Source organism: Symphodus melops (genome assembly GCF_947650265.1).
Source record: "Symphodus melops genome assembly, chromosome: 16".
Taxonomy (NCBI): Eukaryota; Metazoa; Chordata; class Actinopteri; order Labriformes; family Labridae; genus Symphodus; species Symphodus melops.
The window spans coordinates 5,791,082-5,808,226 of NC_136706.1; the positions used below are offsets into that span (position 1 = coordinate 5,791,082).

The following is a 17,145-nucleotide window of genomic DNA, read 5'->3' on the forward strand; positions in this document are numbered from 1 at the left end:
TAAATTTCAGTCACGGGGGTGATTTATGTGCTCTGCTCTTCTTGCTGGTCTACAATATGTCTAGACCACAGAAACAGGTGTCTTGAACTCTGTAGGCCACGTAACACCACCTGAACTCTTACTCTGAAAAGTCATACACTTCTAACCTTATAGGATTTTGAATTCTCTGACTGTAACTATAACATGCAACTTTATTGAGCTCATAATCATCGGCTTACATTTTTCATGTGAATGTTGACAGAATATTTTGGTGATGTTGGATAGCTGAGTGGTTGTAATTACCAAGCCCCATGTAAAGAGGCTAAAGTGCTTGAAGTAGGCGGCCAGGGTCTGACCCTAACCCTCTGCATTTTGCAGGATGTCATTCCCCATTCGCTCATCTCGGTCTCCTACTCCATTCTATGTTTTTACTCGAAATGAAAGCAAAAAAAGCCCAAAGTGTTGAGACCTCTTGGTTGACACCAACCTATATAGCAACTGCAATATATTGACAGTCAACAGTCCAGCCATTTTTAAAGCAAGAAAGTCCAACATGCATTGCTCTCAGTTACTAAAATGTGATAGTTAACTGCTTGTTGCTCCTTCTATATCATTGTGTTCACTGTGATTTGATTTGGACTGAAAGAGAAACTCGAGAGGATAAACATTGAACAGTCAGACCAAACTGAGATTATTCGAGCAAAGTTTAAAAAAAAGTAGGAAAGCATATGAATAGACATTACTAAGTAAAAGAATAAAAACAGTGAGAGACAATAACAAGATAGAGGATGACATCACATCAGAAGAAATAAAATCAATGAAGGTTACGATGGATAAATTAATGCAATAAATGTTGGAATCCATTTAAAGTGAACTTAGATAGCATGATAAGTGTTTCACCAGAAAGGTTTAACACTGATGTCTTAGATGAGCAGTGTTTCTGTTCAAAAAAATGAAAAATCTTGCAATGCAGGAGGAAAACTGTAAAACTAGACCTGCCTTGTTCTTTGGCTTTGCACAGAAAGTTCCTACATTATAGTATTAGCTAGAGTGAGGCGCAGTGCAGAGAAGTGCAGCACTAATACAACAAAACTTGACTCAGCTTTAAAAAATTAAGGAAAGAATGAAAGCTATTTTTTAATTATTGCACAGCATCTGGAAGAGAGCGCTGCAAACCTCAATATCTGGAGTTATGATCCACTGGTGCTCATATATTCGCTTGGGTGCTTTCCAGGAGCTTAACTGAGGGGACACCGGAGGAAACCCTGTCAGTCACATAACACAGCATATACTGAAGAAATATGCAGCTGAGTTGTTTGACTGTTTACACTCTATTAGAGTAATATCAATGTTTAAAGGACATTTACCAGTCGAGTTTGATCTTGATTTGAATTTTAGCGTAACCTGTAGATATGTCAACTGCACTTGTTTTGAAAATATTGAGTGTCTAAGCAGTTGGAACCATCACCAAGAACAGCACCTGAGCTCACGTTCGGGAGAGTCATTGTTTTTTAGGCTGCTTCTTATATATATATGTGTGTGTGTATATATATTTATTTATTTTTTTGGGGAATATATATATATACACACACAAGAGTGAATGAACACTAAGTACATGTGTTGATCTTGATTAGAGGAAAAAAGTGACAGCTCTAAAGTAATGAGTTAGTGCTGAACAGCTACCCCTGATGATACAATAACATTACATCAATATCTCCTCATCCGTTTCTGTTTATGTCACCATTGCCTTTAACATCAAGTCGATATTTGAATCAGTGCGATGGAGACTGAATGATTCATCATGGGCAGGGTATGGCTGCGTTCTCGATCATATCCTTTGCTCTACATTCAGTTAATACTGTAAGTGTTGCATTAACATCTTCCATACAAGGGTTTGGTTAGTGTTACTAAATCACCATGACTTCATTGTGTCGAGAAAAAGCGCACAGTGGTGTCATTTTCTCTCTCTTTCTCTCTTTACCCTTTTTTCTTCCTCTTTCCGTCATTATTACGAAGTGAAGCACATCAGTTGTCGAAGTCAAGCTTTTGTTTTCGGGATCATTTTCAGAACTATTATCTCCCACCGAAAAAGAATGTGGCTATGAGGACATGGCTGCTATTGTGTTCTTACCTGCTGTAGGAAGCAGGTCTTTAAGAGCAAGAGGTGTAGTGCAAACCTGGTTGGTTTAAGGCCATCACTTCTCATCACACTACCAGAGGAAACTTTGCAGTTAGGAACATGTTAGATTATTGTTCTTATGTATAAATTGAGAACACAATAAATCAGTTTGCCCAGCAGGATATACTTCTCTTTATAAAGGCCTATTGTTATTCTAGTCTCTGTTTTTCCCACCATGCTCGTTTGCTAAGCCATGCGACATGCTTTGATGAGCTTTGAATGAAGATACCAACATAACACTGGCAGTAAATGTGTCCTGTTGCAGTGACGGTACATTTGTTGACATGGCTAACTGACAAGATCCTGATGCAGCAGGATCAGTGGCAAACGCTTTGTTTGCTCTCGCACTGAACTCTTGAGTAAATGTGTCTAATTGTGTTGGACTGAGAGGTTTGTGTTAGCTTGCTAGCACTGAGCAAACACTGCCTGAGCCCAATTCAAACTCCAGGCTGAGATCATCTCAGTATTCGAGTGTTCTCAGGTGAGTTGTTTCCCATGCAGGATTGTTAACTATACTGAAGTATTGAGTAAAAAGTCTGAATGACAGTGGGCAACAGTGAGATTTGCTCTTTGTATTCATTATAACACATAGTTTATAACACATAGCATCGTATGTTTGCTTTATGATCGTTTTTTAAAGTGATAATTAGTCCGATTTTTTGGCTGACAAGTTTGTGAAATGACATTAGAAAATAGCTGTGTGAACTGCAAAAATAAAGCATATCGCTAATAAAAAACTAAATGATGAACATAATAATATTTAATTTCAAACAGACCAAAAATGACATAATGTGTTGTGCATTCACCTTATGGATTTTTTTAAAAATCAATATATTGATTACATAGACTTTTTAGGCTGTCTAGGGTTTCACACTTTTGCAATCCAGTGATGTCATGAACAAGGTGCACCCACAATGCTTTGTAGCTATAGCTGATTATGACGTCTTCTGCATATGATTTGTAATAAACTGCAAGCAAATCCATGTAGCCTTTACATTCAGAAATATCCAATGTACTCTCATTAGGCAATGATTGGATAGGCCTACACGTGATAAAGTATAGCCATGTGTTTATTACCCACCTATATCACTTCTGGATTATGTCGGCTTTTGGTTACCCAGGCTATGCCATCTGCAGGTAGGCATATACCAACTCATACTCACTGTCATTCCCACGTGAGACAGCCTGAGAAAGTGCGCTTCTTCGGCCACTTTTTACAGGGAGAAGGATTTGTACCGTTGCTAGGTATAAAAACAAACCTCTCTCTCTCTCTCTCTCTCTCTCTCTCTCTCTCTCTCTCTCCCTCTCTCTCTCTCTCTCTCTCTCTCTCTCTCTCTCTCTCTCTCTCGCCCCAGCCTTTCCCCCCACGTGCTCCCTCCCTTGCGCTAAACTGTTTTTCTTTTCTTGTTGCGGGGGCAACGAGGGCGTGGCTCTGGCTCCTTTTAAGGATACCTCTCACGCGGTTTTTCTCAGAACAGACTGCCGCCGGTCGCTGCATGGCAACAGGCGCAAGGGATTCCCCCCCGTACGTCGCCTCCCTGTCTTCCCGTGTATGCCTGCTTTAACGTTAAAAAAAAAAACAAAAAAAAAACCTCAGGCTGTTAGACGACAACATGTACTGGAATATACAATAACGCGCGAGGCGGAGCAGAAACTTTACACGCTGGGATATTTGACCAAAAGAGCCAGTGCAGTGACACCGAAGAGCAGCCAAAGAGGACACCACACAGATTCTGATTGATGAGGTGTGGATAAACTTTTCATAACAACATTTGTGGCTGATGAACATCCTCTTATGGACTGTAACAGACTGTTCCAGGATCTTTCCACGAGGATTTGCACTATTTTCTGTTCAATTTCAGGCAGCCTCCAAATGACGTCGAGATGGCTTTAGGTGGGACACTTCTGCCGTCCATATCCACTTTTGCCAGCGGCCCCACCATCAAGAGTAAATCCACTGGAAGTGCCAATTTAGTGAGTAGCCAGCCTGTGGTCCCTTCTTATTGCATGTGCATGCCAAGTAGCCACTGGCATCCCCAAAATATGTGAGAGGGAAATAATGTTGCCTTTATAGTTCATTCACATTGCTTTCCAATGTGGCTCCCGTGTTATTGTGGGCTTGATAGCAGGCTCTACTGGGGCGTGCACCAATTTACATATGCTTCCCCAGAAAACACAAGAGCTGGAAAGCCAACATGAGAACCTAAGTGAAAAAAAAAAACCTGATGCCCAGTTTATGATTCTGATCATATGTTTAACCTTGCTTTGTTGTTGAATTCTCAACAAAGTGAAAGCTACCTCCTCTGATGGCAGTCTAAGTCAGACCATATGATCAAGTGTTACTTACCTGTGCTGCCACTAATGCAATTTCTTTGTGAGGGAGAATAATCTGTATTCCAGGAAGTGCTCTGTGCCAAGGACACTTGCTGCACCAGACTTAGCTGTCATAACAATCACTTTGTATTACTTATCTGGGGTCTTGTTCTCCTTGAAGCATTGCCATGTGTATAAGCAGTCCCATACCATCAACACACAGCACACTTAAGTGTGTTTTTCTCATACATGATTAACAATAGCATGACACAGTCAAGCTGCTCATAGGAGCGCAGTCAGTAATTCCTCTCCCTGACCCTCTGCCTTTCCTCTAGAGATGGAAGGAAGAGCTGTCCCATCTTAAGAGACCCAGTGTGCCAACCGGAAGCAGCTGCCCTGACCCCGACCAGCCCAGCATGTCCAAGAAACACACAGAGCCTGACCTGGACTTGGACTACGACTTTATCCTTTCTAACTCAATTCTGCAGCAGCAGCAACAACAACAACAACAACAACAACAACAGCAGCAGCAGGAGGAGGCCATGGCATGCAGCTCTGCCCAGGCCTTGTCTCCGTCCTCAAGCTCCTTCTCCTCATCTTACCCCCTTCCCTCCCCCCAGGATGCCTCCAGCGAGCTCCTCTACACCATCCCAGATATCAGTGACGTCTCGCCTTCTGGAGGCTTTGTGGCAGAGCTCATGAGACCGGAATTGGACCCTGCTTACCTGCATCCCACCAGCCTCCACGGCAAATTTGTGGTCAAGACAACAATGGACATGGGAGAGTACAGTCAAGGCGTGAACGTAAGCAAAGCCTGTGTTAATTCTCCATCTGACCCAACTCCTTCCCGTGCATCGCCACCCTTTACATGTCACAGGATAAAGCAGGAGAACCTCAGTAACTGCACCATCTCACAGCCTATGGACCTACACCTGACTGGGGTAAACTCTCAGGGCCGTGGGAGTGCGCAGCAGCGTCCGAGCCATTTAGACCTGCACGGCTTTCCTGGTGGACAGAGGTCCATTCCAGGCGGCAGGTTATCCTCATCCTCCTCCCTCTCCCCTGACCATCCTCTGAGGGAGCACCAGGTCCTTGGGCATCCCCATGCTCAGCTCACTCTACCTCCCCAGGGATACCACCATAGCTCCCCGCAAGGCTACACCTCCTTCCCTCAGCCGTCCTCAATGCAGTACCAAGGTTAGAGCTTTTTTTTTTTTTTTCCTAACTCTTAGAGCTACTTTACATCTGTTTACATTGATTTCAGTTTTTTTTTTTTTTTTTGGCAATTGTTTAAAAAAATAATTGCATACATAAAAGAAAAACACTGCACAGATTAGACGCCATGCATAGAAGTCCATACAGGCTATTTAAATACATGTTATATAACATTAAGGGCTTTAATTATACCCCCAAAACCAGCAGTTCAAAAGGCTTTAACCCTGTATCCCACAGCCTTTTACAACAAACCTTATGTTCACCATTTAGTCCTTTTCCAGACAAACTCCCTTATTTTAAAAACTTCTGCTTTGTTAATAGTAGAGACTTCATTTTCTTATTTTCATATGACCAATGGTTTTTTTTTACAATGTGGTAAAAGTGGCTGTTTTTGCCACTTTGGTGAAGTCTATTAAGTTTATTTAAAGGACAAGGCTGATGTTTTTTTTGTATTTTTTTAAAAGATTTTAAAAAGCCCTTTTACAAAGAGTCAGCAACATTTAGTATGCCGCTGTTTACCCTGCATGTGTCTCAAGTGAGTGAGCGCTCCAGAGCAGAGCTATGAAACACAATTTTATCATCATGTTAGCAAAGTATAAATACCTCTTACTATTATATGTTTTTATATATTTTTCTCCATAAATGTGATAAAAGCCTTGATTTTTGCTCCCCTCAGAGTCCCTCATGATCTCCAGTGGGGACTGCTTACCGGAGGAACCCAAGCCTAAACGTGGTCGGCGCTCCTGGCCGAGGAAGAGAGTTGCCACACACACATGTGACTATGTTGGCTGCGGGAAAACGTACACAAAGAGCTCACACCTTAAGGCACACCACCGCACGCACACAGGTACGTAACTGTACGATGTTACAATGTTTCATTGTGTCTGACACCTTGCATTCATTTTAAATACAAAGTAGAAGATTTGCATTTATGAGCATTTTTGTGGAACTTTTACAGACAGTTGTTGGATATGGTGTACTGGTTCAGAGCTCATTTTATCCAAAGCATACAGATCTGTGTGTACCAACTTGTTGAATAAAAGGGTAATGAATGGGGGTTTACATGGGTGGGGGATGGGGTAGGGGAGTTGCTCGGCAGGTGCAGTGAAACAGGTTGATACTGATCCCTGCTCAAATACAAACCCCAGGCCGATTAGCTTGGCTTTATATGCTAGCTGCAGGACAGGATGGACCTCTTTTTCCTCAAAGTGGAAGAAAGGTTGGGCCAGTTTAACCTCAGGGCCGGGACTAACTGCTGTGTGTCTGTGTATTGTGTTTCCTTCAAAGGGGAGAAGCCTTACCACTGCGACTGGGAGGGCTGTGGTTGGAAGTTTGCACGTTCGGACGAGCTCACACGCCACTACAGGAAACACACAGGCCATCGGCCGTTTCAGTGTCAGAAATGTGACCGGGCCTTCTCAAGGTCGGACCACCTCGCTCTCCATATGAAGAGACACTTATGAGACTTGGCCATGGCATGAAGGCTGCAGGAAAACAAAAGTATACGTTAGAAGAACCTTGAACAAACTCTTGAGCTACTTTTTTTTTTTTTTTTTTTTTTTTTTTTTTCAAAACCATAATTTGCCTTCAAGAAACAAGACAAGCTGTGGAGTTCACGGCAACAACAACAACAAAAAAAAGAGCCAAGATTTTCTCTTGAGACTGATCCCCGTCTTCAGTGACTCGACGAGACCTCTCAGCCAAGGTTGTAAACTTTTATGAAAGGGACCAAACTGGAATTTGTCTTATTTAACCGACAAAACTTGGAGGACCAGGTGCCAACAGCTTTTTAACTGGAAATGTATTTTTGTCAGGGAAACCAGGAGCAACAGACAAACATCTCCAGAGGCCTTCTACCAGCAACATGCCAACAAAGGCTCTGTTAACCACACACTGTTCGAAATACTGTATTCATAAATACATCTATATTTATACACACATTTCACCTGCGATGCCATTAATTTCAGGTACAATGTTAACTTATACAGAATGGTGCTCAGTGACTCTGAAGAAGGTTTTTTTTAAAGAAAGGTACCAAAGATTGAGGAAAATAATCAAAAGGTAAAAAAAAAAAAAAAAAACTATGAAAAAGTGCCATACGGTTGTTGTGTGTTTCCTAGAAACCTCTCTTCCACAATCAGGTGAACACTTCACTTAAAAATGGTGATGGCAATCTTCGATGCACTGCGGTCGCAAAGTGCAATAATTTATATGAGACATTGGTATTTTTGTATTGAATGAGTGAACTCTGAACAAAGATGTCTTGTTTATAGCCGAAAAATGTAATATAATCTTGAATTTTGTATATTTGTAAATAAAATTTTCTCTGTTATTGTTTTGTATTTTACAGTATAATAAAACAAAATGTATTTGAACTAAGAAGACTGTTGTGGCCTTTTTACTCCCCCCTATAAATACACATCACTTTCATAATCTTGCATTTAAACTAATACACAGTAAAGCATTTCTTTGTAATAGAGAGAGGGACCTTTAAATGGCAGCAATAGTTCACAGCTCAGTCACAATATCTCCCCTATTAATAGTGAGAGCGCTGCAGGCTAACTAACACAATGTTGTGGGTAAAGAGATTTTTCTTTTAAATACACTCCTACAATTTCCTGTTTCCATGGGTTTCTATTTCCACCTGTCAGTGGGAAGAATGGGGAGGACAGCCAAGTTACTGGCTGACATTCAAAAGTGACACCAAATCTGAGCGGGTGCTTCTTAGCTCAAGTGCAACAATACGAAGAAAACCCAGAAGGATGGCATCATGACGTAAGGTCTTATATATGTTTTTTTTTACGAGATATTTATGCATCATTGATGTGGTTTATGTATGGACTCAGCTCCATGCATTTTTTTTAACACAAAAATCTTTCGAAGTAATACAAAACTAGATGAACTTTTCACCCACAAATTAAATAAACAGTAAATCTTGTGAAGTCTTTCAAAAGACCTTAATTTAAAGAACGGTTTAGAGAGCAGGACGATTCCTTTTAATTTTTTACTTGATACATTCAAGGTACTAAAAGATTTGAAAAAAATCTAAAAATATGTGTCTGATTGAAACTCATTTTATGGAGTGGTGATGTATGTTTAGGCTGGTAAACACAGCATGGTGGAGCATGACTGAGGCAGATTTCTGAAAACATCTTGTGGACTTTGTTGCCCCCTATAGGTCAGTTCAGTTTCAAGCACGTACAGGTCTCCAGGTGCTTCACTTCATCAGAGCTCAAATGGAACTTTGTGGGAAATGATATTCATGATTTTATAAATTACTCCACCCACACCCGTCGCTATCGGGGGGCCGGGCCCGCCCGCATAAATGCTTGTGTCCCCCACTTGAGGCACAGCTTTAAAAAACAACAACAACTTATTACATTATCATAGATGCAAATTATGTTGCATTCTTTATCTGTAAACCATTAAAAATATAAAGAAACAATGGTGTGATTGTGTTTGATGGAAATTTACACTGCAACAGCCTATCACGGACTGACTAAAAAGAAAGTTAAACTACGTACGTGATGTAACCTACGTCACTGTAGCCACTCGACGTTACCTCATTTTCCATGCTCCAAAGCGTCTTCTCAGAGCATCGGAAAAGTATGCTGCTCAGAAGCAAGGTCCAGCTGTTTCAGCTTAATTAATCTTGTTAAAAGTTGAGTTAATATAACTCAAATCAGTTGCTAAAGAAGAGCCTGTTTAAATTGAGCAGATAAAAATAAAGCACACAAACAAATTAACCAAATTTAAACAAAAATATTAAGTAGATGTCATGGTAAAGAGCTGGCAGCAGAGACATATATCAAGCATTTGTCTTGATCTGGATAAAAGATGTCAACCAGTCAAGGGATGATAGTGGCAATAATGATGATACCCCTCTGTTTTTATTTGGGCGATCTTCATTGAACCCGCCTTCCTCCCACACCCAGGATGGAGGGCCGGCGGGGAGGTCGGAGGTCGCAGCGACTGTAAAGAACTTTTATTACTTATTTTGTTACTTCAACTTATCACAGTTTACAATAGATACACTATAGATGATAAAATTACTAAATTCTGCATTTTAAAGATTTATATCAGTGCAACTAAGAATGCAACTTTATTATTCTATAGACTACACACAACTGCCTAAAATATGCTTTAATGTGATATACAAAATAGGCAATACAAACTTATAAACGATTAATATAAAGTCAGTGTTATTTGATAGGACAATGTCAACATGAATGCTGCGACTGCCAAATTGAAACAACAACAAATGTCAACTGTAAGGTGACCCAAAGATTCCAGCTCAAAAGGTTTTGAGTAGTAAACAGACATAGCTTAGAGTCTGCTTTAAACTATGTGCAGTATGCAATAAATACAATTTCTTAAATTTCTAAAAACAAGAAGCATTTGCAGCCCAAACTCGACCAAATGACTGGCTTCAGGACCAAAATGAGTAATTCAAGGTCTGATAAACTTAGAAATTCACTTGTTAAATTGGTTGCTCTGGAATGTAGACCACTAATAGTGGTAGAAGATAAGGGGTTATAGAAAATGTGCTAAAGATAGCACGTGTGATCCAACTTTCCAACTGCTGTGTAGAAAAACTCATTTCAAACAAGATCCAACAGCTTTATGAAACTGAGAAGCAAGTAAAATTGCATGCACTGTATTCATTCGTCCACTAAAATCCATTTAGATTGAAAAGTGTTGCTTTTTAGGTCAAATCTTGTGATGCACTTAAAATGCGATTCATTTCTATTAATTAGAAAGCCCTGAGTTAATTAGTTACGTTTTTTAAATCAAGTCCCACCTCTAATATTATTCATGTCGACCTTTTTTATGACAGTAATCTCTGCATTTTCTTTTGTCTTGTAGTTTTCACTCCTTATTCAATCTGGTGAATAAATCAAAGAACAACTAACTACCTGAATCACTCACTATTGAATGGATTTTGGCTGACTGTCAAACTATGTATATTAAGCACGTATGGAGGACTATTACACTTGGCTTCATTTAAGCACATCAGTTATATTTATAATAATGCATCACTTTAAGCTTAGGCTGTTAATATCTTAATGTTTATACTGTACCTATTTAAGAATATTGTTAAAGCCCTAATGGATGGATGGATGGATAGATAGAATCACCATTTGGCTATATTCATTTTAATCTAAGTACTAACTAAAACTGCCCAGAAGTAATATTTTCACACAATGTAAATTTAAGCCTCAGTCATAAATTACTTGTTAAAATCAAGACAAGCTAATACTACTGAGGATCTCTGTATCAAACATCCTCCGCAATATCAATGCAATAAGAGTCTAATTTGTAGCTTTAACATCCGATGCATGTTGATGAAGCAGGTCTCGTTGGTGTGTACAGGCATGTGAACACAGTTTTTACTCCTTAGTCCAGGTCCTCTCTGCAGTCCTGCTGATTTACATGCAGCGCAGGGACTTTAAGTTGACAAAGAACCAGGGCAATACATGTTTTTTGTTTTGCAGAACTTTAATCTCTTTTGAAATTTCAACTTAAGACAGAACAAAAGTGGGGGAATACTGTCATGACCCTTCAGATGAACCCTGGAAACAATGTGACACACTCTCATTGCAAACTGTGTTGATTATCCTTGTAAAATATTGGAAATGTATTACTCAAATATAAAAGACAGAGAAAAGCACACAGGTGGTTTCTGATTCAAAGTCTTTGTACTTTAATCGGTCCTCTGTTTGTACTGATTACAAACAACGAGCTGTCCTTGAACAGCAGCTGATTATGGTCCAGTATTATTAAGAAACGTGAATGTGGAAGTAATCAATAAAACATGTTTTTGGTAATGTAAAAGGCTCGTTATGGACATATAATGAATGCCAGCAACCAAAAAACATAGAGGAAGATACACGAGAAAAAAAGAATGACAAAACAAAGATGGCTCCTTTAATCATCGTCAAAGTTCTGTTGTAAAAGGAAGTTGGCGGCCAAGTTCTCGTTCTTCTCACATGCAAAGTAGGCTTGTATAACAAGTCCCTCTGGAAACCCCAAGGCTTTTAGCTGGAATTAAAAAGATTTATTGGGAAAAACAAAAATTAGCCACAAATGCAACAACAAAAAACAACAAAAAACATTTCCATAACTTCATGGCACGATTTAAGAGGCGTCAGCAAAAATTGTGAGTTATATTCTAGTCATTACGGTAATGCAGCACTGAACTTTGCACTGAGGGGAAAAGGTTATTGAAGTCGTCCTCACCCTCTCTATGGCCTCTTTCTCCTGCGGCGTGACCTGGATATAGCTCATGTGACTGCCGCCAGGAGTGTCACCTGTCATCCCTCCGGCTCCCCCTGCTCCTCCCGCTCCACCCCCACCACCTGATGGGACTGCCTCTGGATTGGGTTCATTCAGCATCTGGATGAACTGCTCTTGGTGGTTTCTTATCTCCTGTAGTGGTCAATGAACAATGAATGAAGGACAGTTTGGAATGTTTGGACAGTTCACTAACTCTCAAGGTGTCGAGCAAATAACAGAAATATACGTTTGCTTTTGTCAACAAGATTGGGAGATTCAGGGTAAACTTTTTTTTAAATAGTCAACATAAAGAGACTCTTACATGACACCCACTACTATCTTTTATTACATGCACTCCACCTACTCTCCCTTTACTGTCAAACTCCAGACACTAACACAGAATCTGTCCGTCAGACGTTCATACTGTGGGTGAAATTTAGTGTAAAACTAAATGTTCAAGCTATTTTCAAATTGTTTTTTTCTACAGCGGAGTAACCACTCCTCTCTGTCATCACTTCACCTGCAGCAGCTCGGGGTTTTCTCTGCCGATCTCCTGCAGCAGGGCCGGCAGCAGGGCAGCGTTCTGCTGGATCAGCTGTCGCATCACTTGGAACTGAGGCTGATTTCTTAAGAAACTCAGAGGGTTGCCTGAAACATGAGTGTGAGTCAGTTAAACATAGCAGGAGGACATTGTGGTTCAGTCTGCACAGTGGTTATAGGTCACTTACCTCCACCAGCACCCGCAGAGTCAGTGCTAGCAGGAACGCTAATGCCTGCTGTGGCGATTGCAGGAGCTCCACTCACTGGAGGCGCTGCTGCATCAGATCCTGATGAAGGTCCCTGATCTCGGCCTGGGATACCCTGAAAGACAAAGTCAGGAAACACTCAACTTAAAAAAAGATAATGTGTAATGTACAAGGTCAAACTTCAATCACTTTATTAAGTCAAACACGAATTTGAAATTGTTCTTACAGTTAGAAGGTACTCCACCGCTCTGTCAGGGTTGTTGAAGCTAGCTCGCAGGGCGGCTACAACCTGCTCCCTCTCGTAGCCCATCAGCATCATCTCATTCACCATGGCGTCATATGAAGGGCCAGTCACTGAAGGAACCAACGAGCAGTTAGAGAGTAAGTGCATCACAATTTGGCTGACTGCCCACCTTGTTTACCTCTTGATCTATGTTTTACTGCACCAATCAGGGTTCAGGGCACAACACTAATGACTAAAATACAAAGAGTGTTTGTGAACGCTGCCTTACCCAGATTTGAAACGGCCTCATTGATAAGGTTTGTGTTTGCTGACGTCTCGGAGCTTCTGCGAGAGAACAGAGACAATGAGCGACACGTCACAGTTCAAAGAATGATTCACAAGAAGACAAGAAAAAAATAAATAAATCATCACATCTATACCCGACAAGAGTGGACGCGGTTTGAGCAGTCGACGACCTCATCTCCTCCGGTGTGTCGTCTGTAGAGGAAGTCTCTGTCGCGTCGTCTCTGCTGGTCGACGAGGCAGGAGGGGCGGCAGGGGCGGCAGGGGCGGCAGGGGCGGCGGAGCTGGGAGCCGACGAGGCAGGAGACGACTGTGTGCTGGCCGTTTTAGGCTGCGAGAAAGATATTAAAGAAGAAGCATTCACTCTCTGGTGTCACATGACTTTGAGCTATTTCAGTGTAAAAACACTATTCGTTAAAACTCTAATGACACCAGTATCTTTCTTTTGTCATGTTCTGGAAAGAAAAGTTAGCACATTGCACTCATTGAATTAAATGATTGTATAGGTAAAAAAGCATAAAAACAGCCATGATTAAATCATTAAAAAAAAAAAAAAAAAAAAAAAAAAAAAAAAGAAGTAGAACATGTGATTGGTGTGTGTGGCTCATATGCACAGGCAACAGAGCGTGAAAACAATAGCCCAAACAATAGCTCCTAAAACACACAGAGTAAGTATAATATAAACAACAACAATATCATAAATGGCCTGAAATACCACTGACACAAACTAATGAAAAAGCAGCACTCTGAATGATTGGTCCATCTTCTCCTACAAGCCCAAGACTTTCTAAAGAAACGTCGTTAGAAATGTGGAGACCCCTGTGACAGATCATATTTATTCAAACCTTTGACACCATCACGACCACAAAGTTCTTCTCATTCATTTTGTATTCTTTGAGCGCCACGTCATCGCTGAGGATTTTACCTGGTTCAGAAGAAGAAGAAAAAGAAGAAGATGATGAGTCACACGAGTGTTTCGTTTGACCTGAAGTCTGAAGTCACACACACACACACACACACAATAGAGGGTATCATGTTTAAAGATCAATGAATAGAAGGTTTTTAGAGCCGAGAGATTCGCTGCTTTTGTCACCACATCTGCTTCTTTTGTTTGTTTGTTGTAAAGCTGCACTTTTGTGTTTAGTGGTATAAACGTTTCATTTAAAGGATTCCTGCTTCGATCCAGCTGTAAACAAAAGAAAGGCGCCACGATGACTCACACATTGGGTCATCAGGCAATAACAAAAACAGCTGAAGGAACTATTTACACAAACGCACAACGCTTTCACATCAAATACTCAGTTAGAATAGCTTTCCTGAGTCAGACGGTAGAATGGAAGCTGATCGGCATGGAAGCAAGAAGAACCACTGAGGGTTCAATGTTTCAAAGATTCACCCGGATGAATGAAGCTGCAAGAGACGGAAGCTTTTGCGGCTGCATCTATCTATGCTGGGACCCTATCAAACACTGTCAAACTCTTTATGGGTAAGAGTCAATGAGCATACAAGATGGAAGCATACTGTTGGATAAGCAGCAAAATATTAAAGTCATCCATGATAGGAACGCTGTAATGGTTGTAATGTTTATTTCTTACACTCTTTAGGGATTCATTTTGATAATGGAGGTCCAATTCAGACTTCACTGCTGAGTCAATGAGAGGAATAATAGGACAAACATTCCTAACATGTTTTCACATGTGATCAAAACTAGCAGAGTTAAAAACAAGGCTTTAACATACCAGCATATATCAGTTTGAGCCAACCGACTGAAAAATTGTCCTTTCCTTTCTCCTGTTCAATCCTCTCCTTCAACACCTTCACCTATAGAAAAACAAAAACAAACGAATACTTATGATCACACTTTATCGATTCATGGAGGAAAGAAGAAGGGTCTCATTCTGACACCATCATTACATCCATCTTTATGTTTATAGCACAGGTCTAAAAATATAATTCACAAACGTGTGTATAACTGAGCCAGTAGGCGACCTCAGAAAGCCTTAGAAAGTCAATTAAATCAAATCAGTATTTCCTCTAGGTTGGATTAGTAGAAGCAGAGGTGAAGTGGGACAATTTACTTTAAAAATAATTATGAACATTTATTGGACAAAATAATCAACCAACAACCACCTGAGCGTCTTCACACGCACAGGGGAAATGGCAAAACAAGGTTAGAGTCAAAAATGTATTTCAAAACAACGGTCACATTTGAGCACAAATCAATGTTAGATTTTAAAGAGATAAACTAAAGTCCTCTCCTTTTTATTTACTCTCTTCTGCTCCATTTGAAGTTATAAATAATGTAAAAAAAACAAAAAACCTGCTACTGCCCTCTATGTTAATTTGTTTATTTATTCCGAACATGTAAACGTATTGAATCCCACTCCCTCTCCATCTATATGTAATATATGAAAATCAATTTTTATAGTTAATATATTTATGTGTTCGATGCCATTGTCGTGTAGATTTATTTAACAGAATATAAACTATATATTTATCGTTAAACTTCTCAATCTACACATTAAAAATATTACTGATTAAATTAATAACCAATTTTATTTGTACTTTTATTTAAAAAATGTTTGAATTCATTATTAAAAATTAAAATGACCAACTTGTCATCTTCCTATCACCCCCCCATGTAGACCTTTGAGCGGGCTAAGGCTAATTGCTGCAACTCCTGCAAACTACTTCCGGAGCGGTTTATAACAAATGACGTAAATTTGGCCGAAAGTCCCCGTTAAACAAAATTCCAATTCAAACAATTCAGAAATGTTTTCCAACGCTTCCACAGACGTATCGATCGGTCGTGTAGATTTTAAATTCATAAAAAAAGTAGACGTTTCCAGGAAATATCTAACTCCCTTCTTTAGAAATGCAATATTTCATCTCTCACCGTCTCCTTCTCATCGATGTCGATTTTGAACGTCTGCTGCTGCAAGGTTTTCAACGTTATCTGCATTTTGTCGGCAGTATGTTTACTCCCTGATGTATTTTAAATGCTGGTAGTCTAACTTGAAAGAATCTAGTCTGTTTTTGTTGAATCATTACAAACTGTCAGCCGCCATGACTTTTCCCTTTTCTTCTTCTGTGGTAGAGAGAGTGAGGCTACAGCGTCTCTAGTGGTGAGCTTGGGAACTTGTTGGAAAATGTTTATTTATTTTTATTTGGTGGAAACAACATTCTGAGTAAAAATAAATAAATAAAAATGGATAAAGTAATTTTGGATTTTCTGGTAATATTGTACATTTAGGAGTTTGTCGGATTGTAAACAGGCAAGGCAGGCCACTGCGTGGGGCCCCAGGCCAGTAGGGGACCCCCAAGAGCAAATAAACTTAAAACCACAGCAGTTTGCACTGTTTGTAGAAAACCTCCCTAAAGGGGCCCCATTTCACATTACTCTCTCATATGATAGTAAATCACTACATGGTGATTTTCTAGCCCCCAACACGGACTAGAGACGCTTTTATGCACAACTTGTGCTGATAGAATTTGTTTTTGTCAGATTATTTATAACATAATGCAGATGAATGCCGCTTGGACATGTGAATGTTTTTTGCTTTGGGCCCAAACAGGATCCAGAATCACCTCTGACTACAGTCTGGAAACAATCGTCTCCATCTTACTCTAAATGCAACTGTATGGATAATATGTAATTTCAACACAGTATAGATATAAAGTTCAATAAAACCACTGATCATCCTTCTATGGCTTTCACTGACAAAAGATAACACAGGAGTAAGGCATGCAATGCTTAACTAAGCAATAAGAGTGTGAGCCCTCAGCCGACACTCCCATGTCAATGCATTATTATTATATTGAGCCACTGCTGTAGTTGATACTTTTTTAGAGCAAGGGGGCCCCCTACTGGCCCCCCTACTCCAGTCTCCTTCCCTTACTGTTGACAAAAT

At 40.1% G+C, this 17,145-nt stretch overlaps 2 protein-coding genes across 4 annotated transcripts; one reads left to right on the forward strand and one right to left on the reverse strand.

Annotated features, from left to right (window-relative positions):
• The first annotated feature begins 3,635 nt into the window (after positions 1–3,635).
• klf4 (Kruppel like factor 4) lies at positions 3,636–8,068 on the forward strand. 2 transcript variants are annotated; one of them, XR_013780927.1, is made up of 6 exons: positions 3,636–3,903; positions 4,021–4,132; positions 4,807–5,668; positions 6,363–6,533; positions 6,974–7,391; positions 7,501–8,068. XR_013780927.1 is itself a non-coding variant. In XM_079365109.1 (5 exons), the coding sequence occupies exons 1-5, from the start codon at positions 3,899–3,901 to the stop codon at positions 7,147–7,149; spliced, it is 1,326 nt and encodes a 441-aa protein (XP_079221235.1). In that variant the 5' UTR covers positions 3,636–3,898; the 3' UTR covers positions 7,150–8,068. The 2 variants fall into 2 exon arrangements, 1 of the variants encoding a protein (XP_079221235.1); XM_079365109.1 differs by having other exon boundaries at positions 6,974–8,068.
• Positions 8,069–11,166: 3,098 nt separating this feature from the next.
• Positions 11,167–16,344, reverse strand: rad23b (RAD23 homolog B, nucleotide excision repair protein). 2 transcript variants are annotated; one of them, XM_079364672.1, is made up of 10 exons: positions 16,131–16,344; positions 14,974–15,055; positions 14,080–14,159; positions 13,372–13,565; positions 13,221–13,273; positions 12,935–13,062; positions 12,691–12,823; positions 12,483–12,610; positions 11,927–12,115; positions 11,167–11,728 (listed from the first exon to the last, which is right to left on the reverse strand). In XM_079364672.1, the coding sequence occupies exons 1-10, from the start codon at positions 16,194–16,196 to the stop codon at positions 11,615–11,617; spliced, it is 1,167 nt and encodes a 388-aa protein (XP_079220798.1). In that variant the 5' UTR covers positions 16,197–16,344; the 3' UTR covers positions 11,167–11,614. The 2 variants fall into 2 exon arrangements, with proteins under 2 accessions (XP_079220798.1, XP_079220797.1); XM_079364671.1 differs by having other exon boundaries at positions 13,221–13,276; positions 16,131–16,343.
• Positions 16,345–17,145: the final 801 nt, after the last annotated feature.

Excerpts from the sequence above, each read along its gene's own strand:
- klf4 (XM_079365109.1), top strand. Across the intron at positions 5,669-6,362 it reads GTCCTCAATGCAGTACCAAG|AGTCCCTCATGATCTCCAGT; the intron begins GTTAGAGCTTTT and ends TGCTCCCCTCAG. Across the intron at positions 6,534-6,973 it reads ACACCACCGCACGCACACAG|GGGAGAAGCCTTACCACTGC; the intron begins GTACGTAACTGT and ends TTTCCTTCAAAG.
- rad23b (XM_079364671.1), bottom strand. The coding sequence starts at position 16,196 with ATGCAGATAACGTTGAAAACCTTGCAGCAGCAGACGTTCAAAATCGAC. Across the intron at positions 12,824-12,934 it reads CGGTGGAGTACCTTCTAACT|GGTATCCCAGGCCGAGATCA; the intron begins GTAAGAACAATT and ends TTTGTCTTTCAG. Across the intron at positions 12,611-12,690 it reads CTCTGCGGGTGCTGGTGGAG|GCAACCCTCTGAGTTTCTTA; the intron begins GTAAGTGACCTA and ends CTCATGTTTCAG.